Source organism: Aotus nancymaae, unplaced genomic scaffold (genome assembly GCF_030222135.1).
Source record: "Aotus nancymaae isolate 86718 unplaced genomic scaffold, 86718_ANA_hifiasm-v0.15.2.pri h1tg000089l, whole genome shotgun sequence".
NCBI lineage: Eukaryota > Metazoa > Chordata > Mammalia > Primates > Aotidae > Aotus > Aotus nancymaae.
The window spans coordinates 15,428,068-15,449,100 of record NW_026988504.1 but is presented as its reverse complement, the minus strand read 5'-3'; the positions used below and the strand labels follow the sequence as shown (position 1 = coordinate 15,449,100).

At 36.9% G+C, this 21,033-nt stretch overlaps 1 protein-coding gene across 11 annotated transcripts in view; it reads left to right on the top strand.

The window, feature by feature from the left end:
• The window catches only part of CEP112 (centrosomal protein 112), a 664,691-nt gene that overhangs the window by 349,447 nt on the left and 294,211 nt on the right, over window positions 1-21,033 (top strand). For all 11 annotated transcript variants that reach the window (XM_064369449.1, XM_064369448.1, XM_064369450.1 and 8 more), the window contains one exon: window positions 2,350-2,577. In XM_064369449.1, coding sequence (XP_064225519.1) covers window positions 2,350-2,577 — 228 coding nt within the window. The remainder of the gene's footprint in view (window positions 1-2,349; window positions 2,578-21,033) is intronic.

Sequence of the window (21,033 nt, the reverse complement as noted above, 5' to 3'; positions counted from 1 at the left end):
TTTAGAAGATGTATTCTCTATTTCAGAGTCTGATTGCATTGACTATCTCTTCCCTTGGGTTCAAAGGAATCATTATAAAACAAAGAACAAAAGGTAAAAGACTTTGTTTTCATGGACAATTGATCTACAGCTGAATATTGATATACAGATATCAATCTGTGAAATAGAGAAACAAATAAATGTTAAAATATTGCATAGATTTCCTGAAGAAAGAAAATAACTAATTTTTTCCACTACAGGTTTACAAGAATCAGCCTTTTATATAAAGTCCTTTCACACATTCCTTTGGGACTAGTATAAGTAAGCTTTTCTTAGAGAGCTCAGATATAAGTGGGACATCCCATCACCTCCCCTCTCAAAGGCTCAGATTTATTACTAGAAAGCACTGTCTTTCCTCTAATATAAATGTTTTTGTTCTAGATGCCTTTTCCAGTCTAGTGTAGAGAAGCCACAGGGCTAATAGTTGAGCTAATATATACTGAACACAATCTAAAATAAGGAAAACTTTGTATATTAATATCTATCCAACTGGGTTGTTAAAAAGATTAAAATAATCTGTATATGATGCCTAATGCAAGTAAACACTCAAAATTATAGCAATTATTACTTATCATGTAGAAATCACAAAATTGTTCAAATTAAAAATAGGATGAATATAATATTTGTATTGAAAATGAAATAATTCTTGTAGATATTTTGACCAAAGCAACTTCTCATCATTTAGCTTTGTATTCTTATTCCCAGCATCATAATGCGACATTTGGATTACTGTTGCTTTTTTATTTTTCTGGTTTCCAGTCAAGCAAATGTTGATTTATGCAGTGCTTGTTGAAAGTACATCAGGCATGAAATGAAACATTTATCATTGTGTTTTAGAAAATGTTGCATTGCTGGCTAATGTGTTGGTGGCAATAAGTAAGTGACAGAAGATTTCAACAATGTAACAAGTTTGACATGATGAGCATGTATAGAACATAGCACTGGAAAACTGTAGAAAATACAGAATACACATTTCTTAGCACTCATACTTGAAGCTTTTAAAAAATTGGCTACATAACTTGCCGTCAAACATTCTCAAAATTTGCAAAGACTTAATGGGAGATAGACTACATTCTTTGGCCACAATGCAATTAGAAGTGAATGACAAAGCAAGAGCCATTGAAGTCCATGTCCTGAGTTGAACGGTGTCCCCCTCAAAATTTCATGTCTACACAGAAACTGTGAATGTGATACCATTTGGAAACAGGATTTTTGCAGTTGTGATCAAGTTAAAATTAGGTGATGCTGGATTAAGATGGGCCCTAAATCCAGTATGATCAGTGTCCTTATAAAACATGGCACCACGGAGACACAGACACCCAGAGAGAACAAATCTGTGTGAAGACAAAGGCACTAATTGGAATGATGCATTTACACACCAAAGAACAGTAAAGATTGTCAGGAAATACCAGAAGCTAGGAGACAGGCATGGAACAGTTTCTCCTTCAGAGGTTCCAGAAGGAACCAACTCTGCCAACACCTTGATTTTAAGACTTCTAGCCTCCAGAACTATGAGAATAAAATTCTGTTCTTTTAAGCCATCTGGTTTGTGCTACTTTGTTATGGCAACCCTGAAGCTAATATGTCCCATATGCTTGGGAATTAAGAAACATACTTCTAAATGGTTCATAAGTCAAAGAGAAAATCATAAGAGAAGTTAAAAAAAATTTTGAACTAAACGATAATGAAAATACTACATATCTAAAGCAAAGAGATGGAACTAAATCAAGAGCGTCATTTGTAGTTTTACATTTATAAATCAGAAAAGAAGAAAAGATAAAAATAAATAAGTATCCAAAATAAGAAGTTAGAAGGAATATAAAATAAACCTTAAAAAACTAGGAAGAAGGACATAAAAATAAAAGCAGAAATCAATAAATAAAAAGCAAAAATCCAATAGGGAACACTGGATGGATTTCAGGAACATGATGATGTTGAATATTTGAAAAGGCAAGTTTCAGAAAAATATCATGTAATATTCTATTTACATAGATCTTAGAAACAAGTAAAACTAAACAATATGCTGTTTAAGGATACAAATGTATGGTAAAATGTTCCAGTGGGTATTTGCCTCTAAGCTAGGAGGGAATGATATGGAAGTACGGAATGAAGGAAGGAGAGGAAGGAGGGAGGAAAAAAGGAATGGAGGAAGAAAGGGAGGGCAGGAAGGAAAGAAGAGAGGATGGAGTGCAAGCTAAACTTTCTATTTCATATGTTCATATTTCGCTTATTGGCCTTTTGCCCATTGGTTCTTCTTTTGTGACTTCCCTATTCATATCCTCTACCCATTTTTCCATTTTTTAAAATAAGGTTATTGCTGACATGGAGGCTCAGGTTCACAAGTTGAGAGAAGAACTGATTAATGTGAACTCACAGCGGAAACAGCAGCTGGTAGAGCTTGGTCTTCTTCGTGAAGAGGAAAAGCAAAGGGCTACCAGGGAACATGAGACTGTCGTCAACAAACTGAAGGCTGAATCAGAAAAGATGAAAATAGAGCTGAAAAAGACTCACGCTGCTGAGACAGAGATATTAAAAAAGGTAAGATATTTAATTGGCTTTTTTAATAGACAGTTGAAACCCATGTTTAGAATCCACTGCCACCACTCTTTCATTTTATCTCCAAAAGGTAGTAGACATGGAATTACTCTTGAAATGTATAAACTCTTCAGTCAAGCACCTTAAGTATTTTGCTCTTATGTCTAAGCACCAGTGAAGTAGTCTAGAGAATTTCCTTTTTCTTTGATTTTCATGAAAGGTGTTATATGGACTATCCTATTCCATAGTCATTAAATATACATTGTAGTAAAGCAATATTATAATATTGTCAGATATTATTTTGATTAGAAATACTGGGTCTGTATCCCTTAGTTTTCCCAGAAGGAGACTAAATTTCAGATCTTCCCTCGGTCATCTAATAAGCATTTCTAGATTTTACAGTTTTTTATAATGTAACATAAATGATGACTTCTTTTCCCAGGTTGGTATTTCAGAAGAAATAAGAAAAATCTTTTTAGAATTATATATTATTGGAATAAATGTCAATATGGCATTTATACATTTTGGTTGGACTTATATTCAAGGTATAATCTCAAATATTCTTTCTTTTGATGTTCAGGAAAAGTATAACTATTTTAATAAGGTGCTAAATGAGAATTGCTATTTCCAAAATTGCCTCTTGAGTTTCTTAAGACCAATCTTTATCCTGGAAATGAGAAACGTGAAAAGAGTAACTTAAGATCGTCTAATTTTGTGTAATTTTTTCCCATCTGTCCTTCTTCATCTTCAAACAGTGTTGAGCCTTTAAAGAGTATGCAATACCCTGCTAGCCGTTACTGCATTGATTTTACATAGACTGAGATCCTAAGGTACTTGCTTTATTGTACCTTAATTCATTTGAAAGTCAGATTTCAGAAGGTTTGGCCCTTGGCAGCATAGCTCTGAACCCAGAAATAAATAAGAAAAAGGATGGTGAATAGGCAAGAGTGGGCCGGGTATGGTGGCTCACACCTGTAATTCTGGCACTTTGGGAGGCCAAGGCGGGCAGATCACAAGGTCAAGAGATTAAGACTGTTCTGGCCAACATAGTGAAACCCCTTCTCTACTAAAAATACAAAAATTAGCTGGGCGTGGTGGCACGTGCCTGTATTCCTAGCTACTCTTGAGGCCGAGGCAGGAGAATCACTCGAACCCAGGAGGCAGAGGTTGCAGTGAGCCGAGATCACACCACTGCACTCCAGCCTGGTGACAGAGCAAAACTTTGTCTCAAAAAATAAAAAAATAAAGGCAGGAGGGAGCCTGACTTCTTGGAGGAACAGTGGAGAAAGTGGTGTGTCTGGAAATGATGACGGAGAAGACAAGAAAGTGATGAAGCCAGAGAAGAACCCTCAGGATGTGGGTCCAGGTTAGGTAGGTATGAGTAGGCCAGTGAGAGGGTTTTGCTTTGACTCTCTATGAGTAGAAGAGCTTGGCAGATTTTGAGCAGAGGAGTGACATGATCTAACTCACACTTGAATAGGATCTCGTCATCTGCTGTGCTAAGAATAGACTCGATGGCAAAAGAGGAGGAAGAGAGACCAGTTAAAAGGCTGATGCAAAAAAATATAGATGAAAGGTAATAGAGGCTGGGGCCTAGCCAGTAGCAGTAAAGGTAGTAAAACTTGATCAGATCTGGGATATTTTCTGAAGGTGGGGCTGACAGAATTCACTGTTGGTTCATATATGGAATATGCTGGGGTGTGGGGAGTGGGGTGGAGCAGTCACAGGCAGCACCAAGGATATTTTCCCAAGCCAGTGGACAGATGGAATTCCTCTTTGCTAAAAGGAAGAAGATTATAAGACCAATAGGTTGAGCCACTCGGGACATGTTCAGGCTAAGTGGGATGTTAGTGATAATTCCCTCACGGCAGGATAAAATTATAATGTCTCGATGCTAAAATATATAGTTTCAGGAATTAGGGAAATATTCTTATATGGTATAGTCTCAGACTTTGACAATAGCAGATAAAAGAGAGAACGATGGAAAGTAAAAGTGGTGTTGGCACTTATCTTTTCTGTTAACTCACACACACACCTCACCTTGGCTTCAGTCAGCTCCTCTAGCAGTTCAAAGTATTTCTAAGTCAATGTTCTTAAATGGCACAGATACCTGTGCACCTTGATTTAAGAAAATTGGAGATGCCAAAGTCAGACATATAACACATCCAATTTAGGACTTAATTTTCTTGTATTATATATTCACATTCCAAATACCTCTATTTAACAGGAGATGAACTTTATCAAGTTTAGGTTTATATGTGATGTTAACTAATTTACAGGTTAAAGATAATTTTTTTTTTTTTTTTGAGATGGAGTTTCGCTCTTGTTACCCAGGATGGAGTGCAATGGCGCGATCTCGGCTCACCGCAACCTCCGCCTCCTGGGTTCAGGCAATTCTCCTGCCTCAGCCTCCTGAGTAGCTGGGATTACAGGCACGCGCCACCGTGCCCAGCTAATTTTTTTTTTTGTATTTTTAGTAGAGACGGGGTTTCACCATGTTGACCAGAATGGTCTCGATCTCTTGACCTCGTGATCCATCCGCCTTGGCCTCCCAAAGTGCTGGGATTACAGGCGTGAGCCACCGCGCCCGGCCAAAGATAATTTTAAAATTAGTATTAGAAACCTGAATTTTTATACCCCAGAAAGGCATTATCCCAGGCACTGTGGGTATATAAAAAAGGGGGGAGGAGGCCACTGTCCTCAGATAGATAAAATAATAGTGACTGCAAGAAAAATACTGCATACTATTACACATACACAGATAACTACAATACAAGGCAGTGTGAATTTGGAGAAACCCATTTTCTGCTGAGGAAATCAGGGAAAATTAATTGGGAGAGATGTCATTTGAATGAGACATAAGTAACATAAGTAGGATTTTAACTGGTAGATATGTTGAATGGTGTTCTAAGTCAAAAGAATAAGAAAAGCAAGAGCAAACAAAACCATTTCTATAACTTAGAGGCTGATCAAGGGGTGAGCAATTGAGCTAAGATAGCTTTGGGATCATCGAAATTCTCCAAAGCTGTGATAAGCATTTTTGCTTCATTGGGTAAACAGTGAGGAGTTGCTGAAGGTTTTTGAGAAATAAAGTGTCAAGATGCAAGTGATTATTAGGAACATCATCTTCTTGGTGTTGGCAAGATGTGGTAGCAGCAGCAGCAGGAGTTAACAAGGACTGGATTAATCCAGGAGAGAGGTCCTTGAGAGCACAGGAGATGTGCATGAGAAGGCAGTGAAAGTGTTGGCAGTAGCAAGGGGACAAAGCGGACATTTGAAAATCATCGTAGAGATAGCATTGATTAGGCTTGTTAAGTATAAATCCATCAGGAATGTAATTTCTGGTTGGAGGAGGAGGAAGCTGAATTGAGTTAAGAACATGAGGAGTTTGAAGTGACGTAACACTTTCCCTTGCTGCTGAAAAAAATGTTTCTGGATATCCCAAGAGCAGGCAGGATTAGAGACAAACAGCTGCGGGAATTACCCACAGAGAAGGCCTGGCCTGTGGTCTTGAGAGTGAATGGGATTGTTAAAGCGAGGGAAAAGAGCTGGGAGGGAGGGAGAAAGAGCAACTGTGAAGGAAGAACTTAGGGGTACAACTCCATTTGAGAGGTCAGGGAGGAAACAGTCAAAGAAGGGTCACAAAGGTAGAAGGAGCATGAGCAGAATGCATTTTTATGGAAATAGAGGAAAAAGACTATTTGGAAAGGGGGATTGTCAAGAATGTGACCCAAACTCAGGAAGGATGAGGGTTGAAGAACGGTCACTGGATTTGAAACCATGAAATTACTGATGATTGGACAGTGCACTGAAAGTGGTAATGTGCCCAGAAACAGGGGTACAAAAGATAAGTCAGGAAGTGGGAGTGAGGGAACATACAATGGAAGTGAGGGAACATACAATACAAAGTGGAAGTTTGGGAAAATACAATCTTAAAAGGAAGATGTTCCAAAAAGCAGCACGAGTTAAAGAAAATATATTTTGGGGCTGAACATGTCTTGAACATTTTTAAGTACATGAGAAGGGACTAATGAAGAGGAACAGCTTAATGATGTGAAGAATCAGAGATCATTGATGGCTTGTGATCTGTGAGGTGATGCAGGTGGAAATGGCATCCCCAGCAGAGACCCAGCACAGGCCCACCTTGGCCCTCGGCTACAAGGCTGCGAGTGTCCATTGGTCTTTTCCCAGAATGTGCCACACTGTCCCCTGCCTCCAGGTCTTTGCCATTGTCACCCTCTGCCAGAATGCTTCTCTGCATGATTTTTCGATGGCCAACCTCTTTGTCTTCATTCTGCACTTCTCAGAGCATCCTTCTCTGACCTTTTCATCTGAAGTCTGCCCTACCTATGCCACCTTTTTTGTCCCATTTTCTTCATAGCTCATTGCATTACTTGAAATCCTCCTTTTACTTGTTTACTTGTTTATTTTCTCCCATCCACTAGAACATAAGCCCTGTTAGCAGGACCTTTTCTAGCTTGTTTGCTTCCATACCACCAGTGCCTAGAAAACCTAGTTTGTGACATGTGCTCTCCGGGTATGTCTTCTGTGAATGAGTGATAGGAGTCATGATCTTCACCAAGGGAGGAAGGAAGATGAGAACTGGAAAGATATAGAGAAACTTTCTGACAAGACTAGAAAACACCTTGTAGCATCTGTATTCTTAGTAAAGAGTCAGAGTAGTGTGCTTAGGTGAGGAGTTTCATGAAAAGAGCAACAGGCTTCCAGCTAAACAGTGGAATGTCTTGGAAAGGAAGAAGATGTAAGGGAATTCGTCCCCATAGAATTGGAGTTCTTCAGGTAGAAGAGGGAGCATGGGTATCCTGCATCTGGAAGAATGGAATGCTCCTGGATTGAAATGAGAACACAAGGGATCCCAGAAAGTAGAGAGGAGGTTTGAGCACAGAACTTTTAGCAGACATGGATAGAGGTACTGAGATGAGCCAGAATGGAGGCACTGTGGACAAAGAGGGAGAGTCTAGGGAAAGGGAAGGGTGTATTACATAGGCTGGTGTTGCGATGAGTTTGGTATGTGTCGAGTTGGTGGAATTCACCAACTTCATAGTCCATATGATGAAATGTAAATGCTGTGCTCACATAAAGAGTAATTTGTGTTTCCGATTGATTGATATTTTTACTTAAATAGTCAGAGGAGTTTAGCATTTCCAAATGTAGCAAAGACCTGGACTCTGAATTCCTTGAAAGCAGAAAGTATTTGTTTCTGATGCTTCAGGAGCTTGCATGGTGCCTTACACAAAGTAAGCACTCGTTAACGTTAAGAGTGAATAAAAGAATGATAATCAACTGAGAAATTCAGGATAGCCTCTGTGCCTGGTCATGTGAATAGTTAAATTTTTATCGAGTTACCCACATTTGATCTCAATTCATTATAAATACTTTGGGTAGGATATGATACATCCTTGTATTCAAATACTCATTTATATGTTATTTTAGTGTTCTAATTTCCTTCATCTCAGTTAATAAGTTAAAAACATAGCATAAATCTTTTCTCAGGCATACTTTGAATTTTTCTACACAAATTTTTTAAAATTTGAGTTTTTACTATAAGGGTTTGAATTAAAACTAACAAGCTGCTGATTCTGTTGTTAGTCTGTTGTGCCATTCTGCAATTTACTTGAATTCTTCTCACTGTATCTTTTAAAAAGTTTGTTTTTATCATGTTTAAATCAATCTGAAATTTAAAGTATTTGCCATCAGTTTAAAATCCAGTCAATAATTCTGAGGTTTAGAAGTTAAGTTTCTATTATTGAGTATAAAATTAAGGTTCAAGGAGGAAAGGACAGTAACACCAGAATATTAAATGATCTCAATGGGACATTCCATATGGGTCTGTTGTTTCAGTAGTGCTTACAATGTTAAGGTTATAAAAGAATTCCTAAGTCCAGATCCTACCTGAGTTTCTGTCAGCAGCAATTTAAACCCAGATGATATCTTCAGTGATTTTGAGTTAAGAGAAACATGAAATACCTCCACAAGGTCAAAATGCTTGAAATAGAGAATCCAAGAGAGTAAATGATTGACATTTGCAAAGTGAAATCTTCTTTTGTGACCTTATAAAATCTTCACAAACTGAATTGAAACAAAGCTCATAAGGTATGAACTTTTGAAAAATTAAAGAACATTACTAAGTGATGATAGTGGGTAATTTTCAGAGGATTGATTAAAACATGTATCTAAATTGTACCACTGTTTTAGAAACCTATTCAGCTATTTTAAAAATAACCTTCCTTGAAATAGAAGATATTTTAGAAAATAGGGAAAGTAGAGAAATGTGTAAAATTCCCTGTTACTACCACCACCCAGATATAATAGTAATAATTTAATGTACATGTAAAATAGCCATATCAACTTAACTGCCCAAGATCATACTGATTGAACAATTCGGTCTCTTGCTTTTTAAAGCATTATACTAAGAATATTCCAATGTCATTTGAAATTCTTTGAAAATATTGTTTTCATTGTTTCATGATATTCTGTTTTATAGATATAATTAATTGTGTGTGTGTGCTTTAAATTTTAGAACATTTAGGGGTTTTTTGTTTGTTTGTTTGTTTTGTTTTGTTTTTTTGATAGAGTCTTGCTCTGTTGCCCAGGCTGGAGGGCAGTGGCACAATCTTGGCTCACTGCAACCTCCGCCTCACAGGTTCAAGCGATTCTCCTGCCTCAGCTTCCTGTGTAGCTCCTGCGTAGCTGAGACTTGTAGTCTCAGCTGAGTCTGCGTAGTGAGACTACAAAAATTAGCTTCCACCACATGAAGGTAATTTTTGTATTTTTAGTAGAGATGAGGTTTTACCATGTTGGCCAGGCTGTCTCAAACTCCTGACCAAAGGTGATCTGCCCACCTTGGCCACCCAAACTACTGTGATTACAGGAGTGAACCACTGCACCCAGCCAAACATTTTGTTTTTTTAAAATACTGCTTAATGTTGAAATTGGCATTGTTATAAATAAACTTTTGTTAACATTTTCAATTTCCATTTTTTTTTAGGTTAAAATCCTAGTAGAATTAAAAGGTCCAATTGCATTTCAGAAAGTTTGCACTAATGTATGTTTACTTCAGTAGAGTATATACTTAGTCTGTGGATTTTTTAGTAGGTTTTCCTAATTTTTAGTACATGTTTGTGAAAATTAGTTGTTTTTAATTTGTGTTTTGAGTGTGAGAGATTGAACATTGGCAGTCGATTTACCTGTTAGTTATTTACACGTCATTTTCTGGAAATTGCCTGTGCGTGTCTTTTGCCAGTTTTTCTTATTTTAGGGTCTTAATGTTTTTCTCATCAGCTTATCTAATAAACTCCTTTTATATTTAGGATGATAAAGCCCTTATCTTTGTGGCAAATATCTTTGGCATTTGCCTTTTTTTATTTAATTTTATGATACAAAAACATTTTATGTAAATTTAGTCTAATCTGTTAATCTTTTCTTTTGTGAATTCTCCACTATAAATAGTTGTTTTCAGCTTCACGTTTTGATATTTATAAATATACCAACACATCAAACATTTTCTACAACGTACTTTACTCAGTAAAAAGCTCTTTGGATTTTGACATGGCATTTACCAGCTTGGGTTCCTGGTCTATAATTTTAAGTGGTGTCTGAAGGATTATACTGGAATTCTGCCAGCCTAAAGTCATTAAAAGCCTTTGAGCAACAATTCAGCATCTTTTTCAAATTTAAGAAAAGCTCCATATGGCATAATTATTCAAAGTTAAGGTGATAGAAACTACTTAAACCTTTAAAATTTATAATTAAAAGATTAATATTAACTTATGAAGACGTTGTCATTTAGGCTTAAGATGGATTTCCCACCTCAATTTTGTTCTTTTTACTTTCATCTTTTCCCTTTTTCCCTTGCTAAAAAATGTGAACTTTTATATCTTTAAACTTTAAATTAAATGTTATCCTCAGGTTAAAATTATAAAACTGATTGACAAACAATATCCTGTATATTTTTTATTATGTTCCACAAATATTGGTGAATTTAAAGTTGGCATTTTTCTCTGGATATATAAGCTGTAGCGTGGTGTAATGGATAATGGCACCTCTAACTATAAGAAGTGATTAATTTGCCATGTAAAAAAATACACAAATAACTTATAAAACTTAGGATGTGTACATAATTTGAATGTGATGAATTGATGTTCATTTATATTAAGGTTTGTATTAATGTGCTTTTGAATGACCTAAATTGTAAAGCTTTCTGGAATATGAAAGAGGTTATAATCTTGTCTTATACAAAAACTAAGACTTTTGTCTTAGTTTTTTGTCAAAATATACAAATCAAACCAAATCAAATATTTTAGTTAAATACATTTATGTGTCTCCTATGTAACAAGAGGAAATGGATGTTCCTCAGATCCTTTTTACATGAGCCCCTAGCTCTCCTACTTCATCTGATTTGGATGTGAGACAGTTGTATCGCAGTAAGTCCGTATCTGGAGGATTTGTTTATTAACAAAAAAAAACAGGGTACCTACCATCATTAATGCTTGAGTATTTACATGTTCAGAGGTCTATCATCCTTACCTAAGAGGACTGCAAAGCTCGGTGTCAATGTGGAGTCATGGATGTAGTTGGAAATAGGCTGCTCCTTGCTGAATGGCTTTCACGGTTTCCCAAAGAATCTTTCCCTCTTTCTCCCTCTGCTTTCTGCTGCACATTAAAGAGTACTTTATTTTCTGGCAATCCAGGAGAGCAAATCAATAGCTTAACTTCAAAGTCTAGTTTTCTGAAGCAAAAAAACTATGTTTTACTTGGACAAAATTAAAAGAGAGTATATTTTATGTTAAGGTTATTTGAAAATAAAACCTAGAATTGCAAATGAATTAGTTTAATTTTAAAGTAGGCATTTAAAAATTACAAGATTAATCCTCATTTGTCCTTTTCTAGCCTAATTTATACTATTCTAATAGAACCATTAAAAATTGGAGTTCTGTATTCCTCAGAGGTTTTTGGTTTTGTCTTTTTGGATGTCCTGCGGGGAAAAATTTTATATTTAAAATAAATGAAAATGCCTCAGGTCAATACAGCAAAAGAGAATGACTCGACTTGGGAAGTTACTGAAAGTAGAAAAGCTTATTTGCTACCATCAAAGGTTTATATTTAAATGGAGAGAAGTTGGAGTGAGTAACATAAGCAGATATTTGTGCCCTAAGTCTCGTGTGTGTGTGTGTGTGTGTGTGTGTGTGTGTGTGTGTGTACGTGCATGTACAGTTTAGATCTGGGGAGATTTTTTTTGGTTTGTTTTTTGTTACGTGTGTTTGTGTAAGATTAGTACTGATAATTATGCAAACCTTTAAAAATATATATTGTTATGTAAGAATTGTACATATTTATTGGATATATATGATTTTTTGGTGGGGGCGGGGGACAGAGTCTCGCTCTGTTGCCCAGGCTGGAGTGCAGTGGTGCAATCTTGGCTCACTGCAACCTCCACCTCCCGAGTTCAAGCAATTCTCCTGTCTCAGCATCCTGAGTAGCTGGGATTACAGGTGGTTAATTTTTGTATTTTTAGTAGAGATGGGGTTTCACCATCTTTCCCAGACTGGTCTTCAATGCCTGACCTCGTGATCCACCCGCCTTGGCCTCCCAAAGTGCTGGGATTACAGGCGTGAGCCACCGCGCCCAGTCATAATACTTTTATACATTCTTGCAATGTATCATGATCAAATTAGAGTAATTAGGATATCCAACACATCAAACATTTATCATTTCTTTGTGTTAAGAAGATTTTAAATCTTCTTTTCTAGCTATTTTGAAATACACAATAAATTATTATTAACTATAGTCACCCCACTGTGCTGTTGAACACTAGAACTTCTTACTTACATTTAACTGGATTGTCGTATTCATTAACCAACCTCTATATATGCCTTCTTCTCTTATTCTACTTCCACCTTCATGAGATCCACTTTTTTAGCTCCCATATATGAATGAGAACATGCAATATTTGACTTTCTGTGCCTGGCTTATTTCACTTAACATAATGACATCTAATTCCATCCATGTTGCTGAAAATGAGAGAATTTCATTCTTTTTATAGCTGAGTAATACTCTGTTATGTATATATTGCACATTTTCTTTATCCACCCCTTTGCTGATGTTGCACTTATGTTGTTTTCATATCTTTGCTATTGTGAATAATGCTGCAATTAACATGGGTATGCAGGTATCTCTTTGGTAGACTAATTTCCTTTCTTTTGGATATATATTGGAATTGATAGGTTATGTGCTAGATCAGTTTTTAGTTTTTTGAGGAACCTTTATACTGTTTTCCATAGTGACTATACTAATTTGCATTCCCAATAACAGTATACTAGTGTTCCCCTTTCTCTGTATCTTCATCAGCATTTTTTTTTGTCTTTTTGATAATAGCAATTTTAAGTGGATAAGCCAACTTCTCATTGTTGCTTTGGTTTGCATTTCTCTGATGATTAGTGATATGGAGCATTTTTTTCACATGCCCTGTTGGCAATTTGTATGCCTCCTTTTGAAAAATGTGTATTCAGGTCACTTGCCGATTTTTAAATTGGATTGTTTGTTTTTTGCTGTTGAGTTCTTTATATATTCTGACTATTAATCTTTTGTCAGATGGATAGTTTGCAAATATGTTCTCTCATTTCTTTTTACTCTTGATTGTTTTCTTTGTTGTACAGAAAGTTTGTGCTAATATATATTTACTTCAATATGTTTCAAGATTTTTAGCTTGATATAATCCCATTTTTCTGCTTTTTCTTTGGTTGCTTGTGCTTTTGAAGTCATCCTAAAAAATCTTTGCCTAGACCAATGTTTTCTTCAAGTAGTTTTAAACTCTTAGGTCTTACATTTAAGTGTTTAATCCATTTTGATTTGATTTTTGTATAATGTGAGAGATAGGGATCTGGTTTCATTCTTCTATGTATGGATATCCAGTTTTCCCAGTACTGTTTATAGAAGGGACTGTCATTTCTCCAGAGTATGTTCTTGGCACCGTTGTTAAAAATGAGTTAGCTGTAAAGGTGTGTTGGATTCTCTCTTCTGTTCCATTGGTCAATATGTATATTCCTCTGCCAGTACCATGCTGTTTGGGTTATGATAGCATGGCAGTATCTTTTGAAGTCTGATAACGTGATTCTTCCAGCTTTATAATTTTTGTGTAAGAAAACTTTGGCTATTTGGGGTCTTTTGTGGTTCCATACACATTTTAGAATTGTCTTTTATATTTATCTAAGAATATCATTGACATTTTAATACAGATTGCAATGAATCTGTAGATTGTTATGGGTAGTGTTGGCATTTTATCATTGTTAATTATTCCAATCCATGAGCATGGAGTATCATTCCATTTTTGTGTTCTCTTTAACTTCTTTGATAGTGTTTTAAGTTTTCAGTGTAGAAACTTTTACTACTTCTGGTTAAATTTATTCCTAGATTTTTTTTTGTAGCTGCTATAAATGGGATTGGTTTCTTGAATTTTTTTTCAAGATTGTTCACTGTTGGTGTATTGAATTGCTACTGATTTTTGCATGTTGATTTTATGTCCTGCAACTTTACTGACTTTGTTTATTTGTTTTAACATTATTTTGGTGGAGTCTTTAGGTTTTTCTAAATATAGGATCATGTTGTCTATGAATAAGGATAATTTGACTTCTTCCTTTCTAATTTAGATGCCCCTTATTTTTTTCTCGTGCCTCATTGCTCTGACTAGGACTTCCAATACTATTCATGTTGAATAGAAATGGTGAAAGTGAGCATCTTTGTCTTACTCCAGATTTTAGAGGAAAGGCTTTCAGTTTTTCCCTTTTTAGTATGATGTTAGCTCCTGGGTTTGTCATATATGGCTTTACTGTTTTGAGAAGTGTTTCTACTACATGCGGTTTGGTGAGAAATTTTTTAAATCATAAAGGGATGTTGAATTTTATTGAATGATCTTTCAGCATCTGTTGTTGAAGTGATCATATGGTTTTTGTTCTTGGCTTTGTTAATGTGATGTGTTACATTTGTTGATGTGTTTATGTTGAATCATCCTTGCATCCCTGGGATGAATCCCACTTGATCATGATGAATAATCTTTTTAATGTGTTGCTGAATTCAGTTTGCTAGTATGTTCTTGAGGATTTTTACATCTATGTTCATGAGGGATATTAACTTCTAGTTTTCTCTCTGTGTGTGTATGTGTGTGTCCTTGTCTGATTTTAGTATTAGGTGAATGCTGGCCTTGTAGAATAAGTTTAGAAGTATTCTCTCCTCTTCAGTTTGTTTTTTTTTTTGAAGACTTTGAGTAGAATTGGTATTAGTTTTTCTGCAAATGTTTGGTGGAATTCAGCAGTGAAGCCCTCAGATTTTGGGTTTCCCTTTGATGAAAGATTTTATTACTGCTTCAGTCACATTACACATTACTAGTCTGTTCTGGTTTTCTCTTTCTTCATAGTTGAATTTTGGTATGTTGCATATATCCAGAAGTTTGTCTATTTCTTCTGCTAATAGGTTTTCCATTTTGTTGGCATGTAGGTGTTCATGACAGACTCTAATGATCCTTTATATTTTGGAGGTGTCAATTTTAGCATCTCCCTTTTTATCTCTGGTTTTATTTATTTGGATCTCTTCTCTTTTTTTCTTATTTAGTCTAGCAAAAGTTTTGTCAGTTTTGTTTATCTTTTTTAAAAACAACTTTCTGTTTTGTTGATTTTTCTTTTTTTGGTTTCAATTTCAGTTATTTTTGCTGTAATCTTTATAATTTTATTTTTTTCTACAAATCTGGAGTTTGGTTTGTTCTACCTTTTATATTTTCTAGAAGTTCATTGTTAAGTTGTTTATTTGATGTCTCTCTGTTTTTCTGATGTAGGCATCGATTGTTATAAACTTCCCGCTTTGAACTGATTTTCCTGTATCTCTTAGGTTTTAGTGTGTTGCATTTTCATTTTCATTTGTCTCAAGAGATTTTAACATTCCTCTTTTAATTTCTTCATTGATCCATTTCTTATTCAGGAGTCTGCTGCTTAATATCCATGGATTTGTACAGTTTTAAACATTCTTTCTATTATTAGTTGCTAGTTTTATTCCATTGTGATCAGAAAAGATGCTTGATATGATTTTGATTTTTTTTTTTTTTTTTTTTGAGATGGAGTTTCGCTCTTGTTACCCAGGCTGGAGTGCAATGGCGCGATCTCGGCTCACCACAACCTCCGCCTCCTGGGTTCAGGCAATTCTCCTGCCTCAGCCTCCCAAGTAGCTGGGATTACAGGCACGCGCCACCATGCCCAGCTAATTTTTTGTATTTTTAGTAGAGACGGGGTTTCATCATGTTAACCAGGATGGTCTCGATCTCTTGATCTTGTGATCCACCCGCCTCGGCCTCCCAAAGTGCTGGGATTACAGGCGTCAGCCACTGTGCCCAGCCCGATTTTGATTTTTAAAAATCTGTTAAGACTTGTTTTGTGACCTAATATATGACCTATCCTAGAGAATCTTCCATGTACTGTTGAGGAAATGTTCTGTAAATGTCTGCAGCAGTTGGGTGGAATATTCTGTAAACGTCTGTTAGGGCCATTTAGTCTACAGGACAGTTTGCCTCAAATATTTCTTTGCTGATTTTCTGTCTGGATCAAGTGTCCATTCTGAAAGTGGAATGTTGAAGTCCCCTACTATTATTGTTTTGCAGTCAGTCTCTCCCTTTTGGTCTATTAATTTTTGTTTTTTATATTTGGGTGCTATAGTGTTGGGTGCAGATATATTTACCATTATTACATTATCTTTCTGTATTAATCCCTTTATTATATAATATTCTTTTTTATTATTAAAAGAATAATAATATTTATATATTATTAATATTTATATATTATTAATATTTATATATTATATATTATATAATAATAATAATAATATCTCTTTTTTAACAGTTCTTTACTTAAAGTCTGTATAATCTGGATATCAGCCCTTTGTCAGACGGGTAGGCTGCAAAAATTTTTTCCCATTCTGTTGGTTGCCGATTCACTCTATTGACTGTTTCTTTTGCCGTGCAGAAGCTGTGGAGTTTGATTAGGTCCCATTTGTCTATTTTGGCTTTTGTTGCCAATGCTTTTGGTGTTTTGGTCATAAAGTCCTTGCCTACGCCTATGTCCTGAATGGTTTTGCCTAGGTTTCCTTCTATGGTTTTTATGGTGTTAGGCCTTATGTTTAAGTCTTTAATCCATCTGGAGTCAATTTTAGTGTAAGGTGTCAGGAAGGGGTCAAGTTTCTGCTTTCTGCATATGGTTAGCCAGTTTTCCCAACACCACTTATTGAACAGGGAATCCTTTCCCCATTGCTTGTTTTTATCAGGTTTGTCAAAGATCGGGTGGTTGTAGATATGTTGTGTTGCCTCCGACGCCTCTGTTCTGTTCCATTGGTCTATATCTCTGTTTTGGTACCAGTACCATGCTGTTTTGATTACCGTAGCCTTGTAGTAGAGTTTGAAGTCCGGTAGTGTGATGCCTCCTGCTTTGTTCTTTTTGCTTAGAATTGACTTGGCTATGCGGGCTCTCTTTTGGTTCCATATGAAGTTTAAGAATTTACAACGAACTAAAAAAGATTTACAAGAAAAAAACAAACAAGCCCATTCAAAAATGGGCAAAGGATATGAACAGATACTTTACAAAAGAAGACATACAAGAGGCCAACAAACATATGAAAAAATGCTCATCATCACTGGTCATTAGAGAAATGCAAATCAAAACTACATTGAGATACCATCTCACGCCAGTTAGAATGGCGATCATTAAAAAATCTGGAGAAAATAGATGCTGGAGAGGATGTGGAGAAATAGGAACACTTTTACACTGTTGGTGGGAGTGTAAATTAGTTCAACCACTGTGGAAAACAGTGTGGCGATTCCTCAAGGACCTAGAAATAGAAATTCCATTTGACCCAGCAATCCCATTACTGGGCATATATCCAAAGGATTATAAATCGTTCTACTATAAGGACACATGCACACGAATGCTCATTGCAGCACAGTTTACAATATCAAAGACCTGGAACCAACCCAAATGCCCATTGATGATAGACTGGACAGGAAAAATGTGGCACATATACACCATGGAATATTATGCAGCCATTAAAAATGAGGAGTTCGCGTCCTTTGTAGGGACATGGATGAACCTGGAAACCATCATTCTCAGCAAACTGACACAAGAACACAAAACCAAACACCACATGTTCTCACTCATAGGAGGGTGCTGAACAAGGAGAACACATGGACACAGGGAGGGGAGCACTATACATGGGGGTCTGTTGCAGGGGAGTGGGGGGGACAGCGGGGGGGGGGGTGTTGGGGAGGGATAGCATGGGGAGAAATGCCAGATATGGGTGAGGGGGAGGGAGGCAGCAAATCACACTGCCATGAATGCACCTATGCAACAACTTTGCATGTTTTTCACATGTACCCCAAAACCTAAAATGCAATAAAAAAATAAAAAAATAAAAAAAAAAGTCTGTATAATCTGATATAAGTGTAACTATTCCTGCTCTTTTATGGTTTCCGTTTGCCTGGGATATCCTTTTCTATCTCTTCACTTCAGTCTGTGTGTGTCTTTATAGGTAAAGTGAGTTTCTTGAAGACAGCATATAGTTGAATCTTGTTTTTTTAATCCGTTCAACTATTTTATATCTTTTAATTGGAGAATTTAACTCATTTGCATTCAAAGTTATTATTGATAAAAAGAGTTTACTGCTGCCGTTTTCTTACTTGTGTTCTGGTTGTTTTGTAAGTCCTTTCTTCCTTCTTTACTGTCTTCCTTTGTGGTTAAGTGATTTTCTTTGGTAGTATGTTTTGATTCTATGCTATTTTTAGTATATCTATTGATTCTTTGCTATTTTTAGTATATTTATTTTGCTTTGTGATCACCATGAGGCTTACAAAAAAAATTTTTATAAGAGGTTATTTTACATTGATAATTACTTAACTTTGAACACAACCAAAAGAAAAATAGAAAAAAAAAAAAACCACATACTTTATTTATTTTTTTAAGGGGTAGTTTATTTATTTTATTTATTTTTTATTTTTTATTGCATTTTAGGTTTTCGGGTACATGTGAATAACATGCAAGATTGTTGCATAGGTGCATACGTGGCAGTGTGATTTGCTGCCTTCCTCCCCTTCACCTATATCTGGCATTTCTCCCCATGCTATCTCTCCCCAACTCCCCACCCCCCACTCTCCCTCCCCTATTTCCCCCCAACAGACCCCAGTGTGTAGTGCTCACCTCCCTGTATCCATGTGTTCTCATTGTTCAACACCCACCTATGAGTGAGAACATGCGGAAAACACACACTTTAACACCATCCCCTTCACCACATTGTGACTCTTTAATGATTCAATTTACATCTTATATTTCCTCTTAGCCAATTATTATAGTTATTTTATTTAAATAGTTTCATGTTTTAGTCCGCATGCTCAAGACATAAGTGGTTTAGTTGCCTCCATTACAGTATTAGACTATTCTGAATGTGCCTGTTTTCTTGTTTTTCCAAGTCAGTTTAATGTCTTTAGATGTTTTCTTGTTACATGTTAGCATTCATTTTTTTCAGATTGAAAAACTCCCTTTAGCATTTTAGGTAAGACAGGTCTGGTGTTGATGAATTAATTCCCTCTGCTTTGGTTTGGCTGGGAAAATCTTTATCTCTCCTTCATTTTTGAAGAATAGCTAAGTTGGGAATGTATTCTTAGTTGCCAGTCTCTCCTCTCCCCCTCAGAACTTGGAATATAGCATGCTACTCTCTTCTGCCCTTCAGGGTTTTTGTTGAGAAATCCATTGAAAGCCATATTGGGGCTCCAGTGAATGTGATATGTTTCTTTTCTCCTGCTGCTTTGAGTATTCTTTTTTTGTCTTTCATTTTTGTTATTTTGATGATTGTGTGCCTTGGGGATTTCTCCTTTGGGTTAAATTTGATTGATTACATCTTTCTATGCCTGGATGGTATAATCTTTCTTGGGATTTGGGAAATTTTCAGTCATTTTTTTTTTTTAACATGCTTCGTGGGCCTTTTGCTGTATTGGGAATTTCTGTTATGTGGAGATTCATTCACTTGATGATGTCCCATAAGTCTTTTTTTTTGTTTTTGTTTACTTTTATTTTAGGTTTGGGGGTACATGTGAAGGTTTCTTGTATAGGTAACATCATTTAGCTACCACTTACAAGTTAGAACATGTGGTCTTTGGTTTTCTGTTCCTGTGTTAGTTTTCAAAGATGATAGCCTCCAGCTCCATCATGTTCACATAAAAGACATGATCTCAGAGTTGATCCAAGGTGACCGAATAGGAACAGCTCCGGAGTGCAGTTCCCAGCAAGAACAATACAGAGGGTGAGTACCTACCACATTTCCAAACAAGTTTTCATGTCCCACAGACCAGGAGATTCCCGGGCCGAAAAGCGCCATGAGTTTTCAGCACGGCGGTTTCAGCCGGTGCTAGCTTGGTGCACAGACTGTCATACAAATCTAGGCGGCCGTTTCAGCTGGCTCCAGGAATGCCTGGGAGACAGAGGTGCCCATTCAACTGAAAGGGAGGGGGCCAGGACAGGGAGCTAGGCGATCTGGTTCGGTGGGTACCACCCCCACAAAACAAGCAATCTGAAACACTTTGGATTGAGAGTTTCGCAGCAAGTGCACCTGGACCCAGGACGGTCCAGTTCAGTAGGGGGAAAGGCAACCACCACTATTAAGGCAGTTCACACAGCAGCTGGGCAGAGCCTGCGGCAGCTCAGCAGCACCTCTGCTGGCAGACTGTGACTAAACTACTCCGTGTGGGGCAGGGCATCTATGAAAAAAGGCAGCAGCACCTCAGGAACGTACAAATAAAGCGACCTTCCTAGGACAGAGCACCTGGGAAAAGAGGCGGTTATGAGTTCTGCTGCACCAGACCTAAAGGTACCTGCCCAGCATCTCTGCATGGAACAAGGGAGCTTCCAGCACAGCACTTGAGCTCCTATAAGGGACTGACTGTCTCCTCAAGCAGCTCCCCAATCCCCATATACCCAAAGAGACACCTCATAAAGGAGAGCTCAGACTGACATCTGGCAGGTACCCTTCTGGGACAAAGATAACAGAAGAAGAAACCGGCAGCAACACTTGCTGTCTGTTCTGCAGCCCCCGTGGATGATCCCCAGGGAAGCAGGGTCCGGAGTAGACTTCCAGCAGTCCTGCAGCAGAGGGGCCCAACTATTAGAAGGAAAACTAAGAAAAAGAAAGAAATAGCTTCAACATCAATAAAAACTATGAAGACCACAGGTAAATAAAGCCACTAAGATGGGAAGAAACCAGTGCAAAAAGGATGAAAACACCAAAAACCAGAACACCTCTCTTCCTCCAAGGGATCACAACTCCTCACTAGAAGGGAAGACAGCTGGATGGAAAATGAGTCTGATGAATTGACAGAAACAGGCTTCAGAAGGTGGGTAATAACTAACTTCTCAGAGCTAAAAG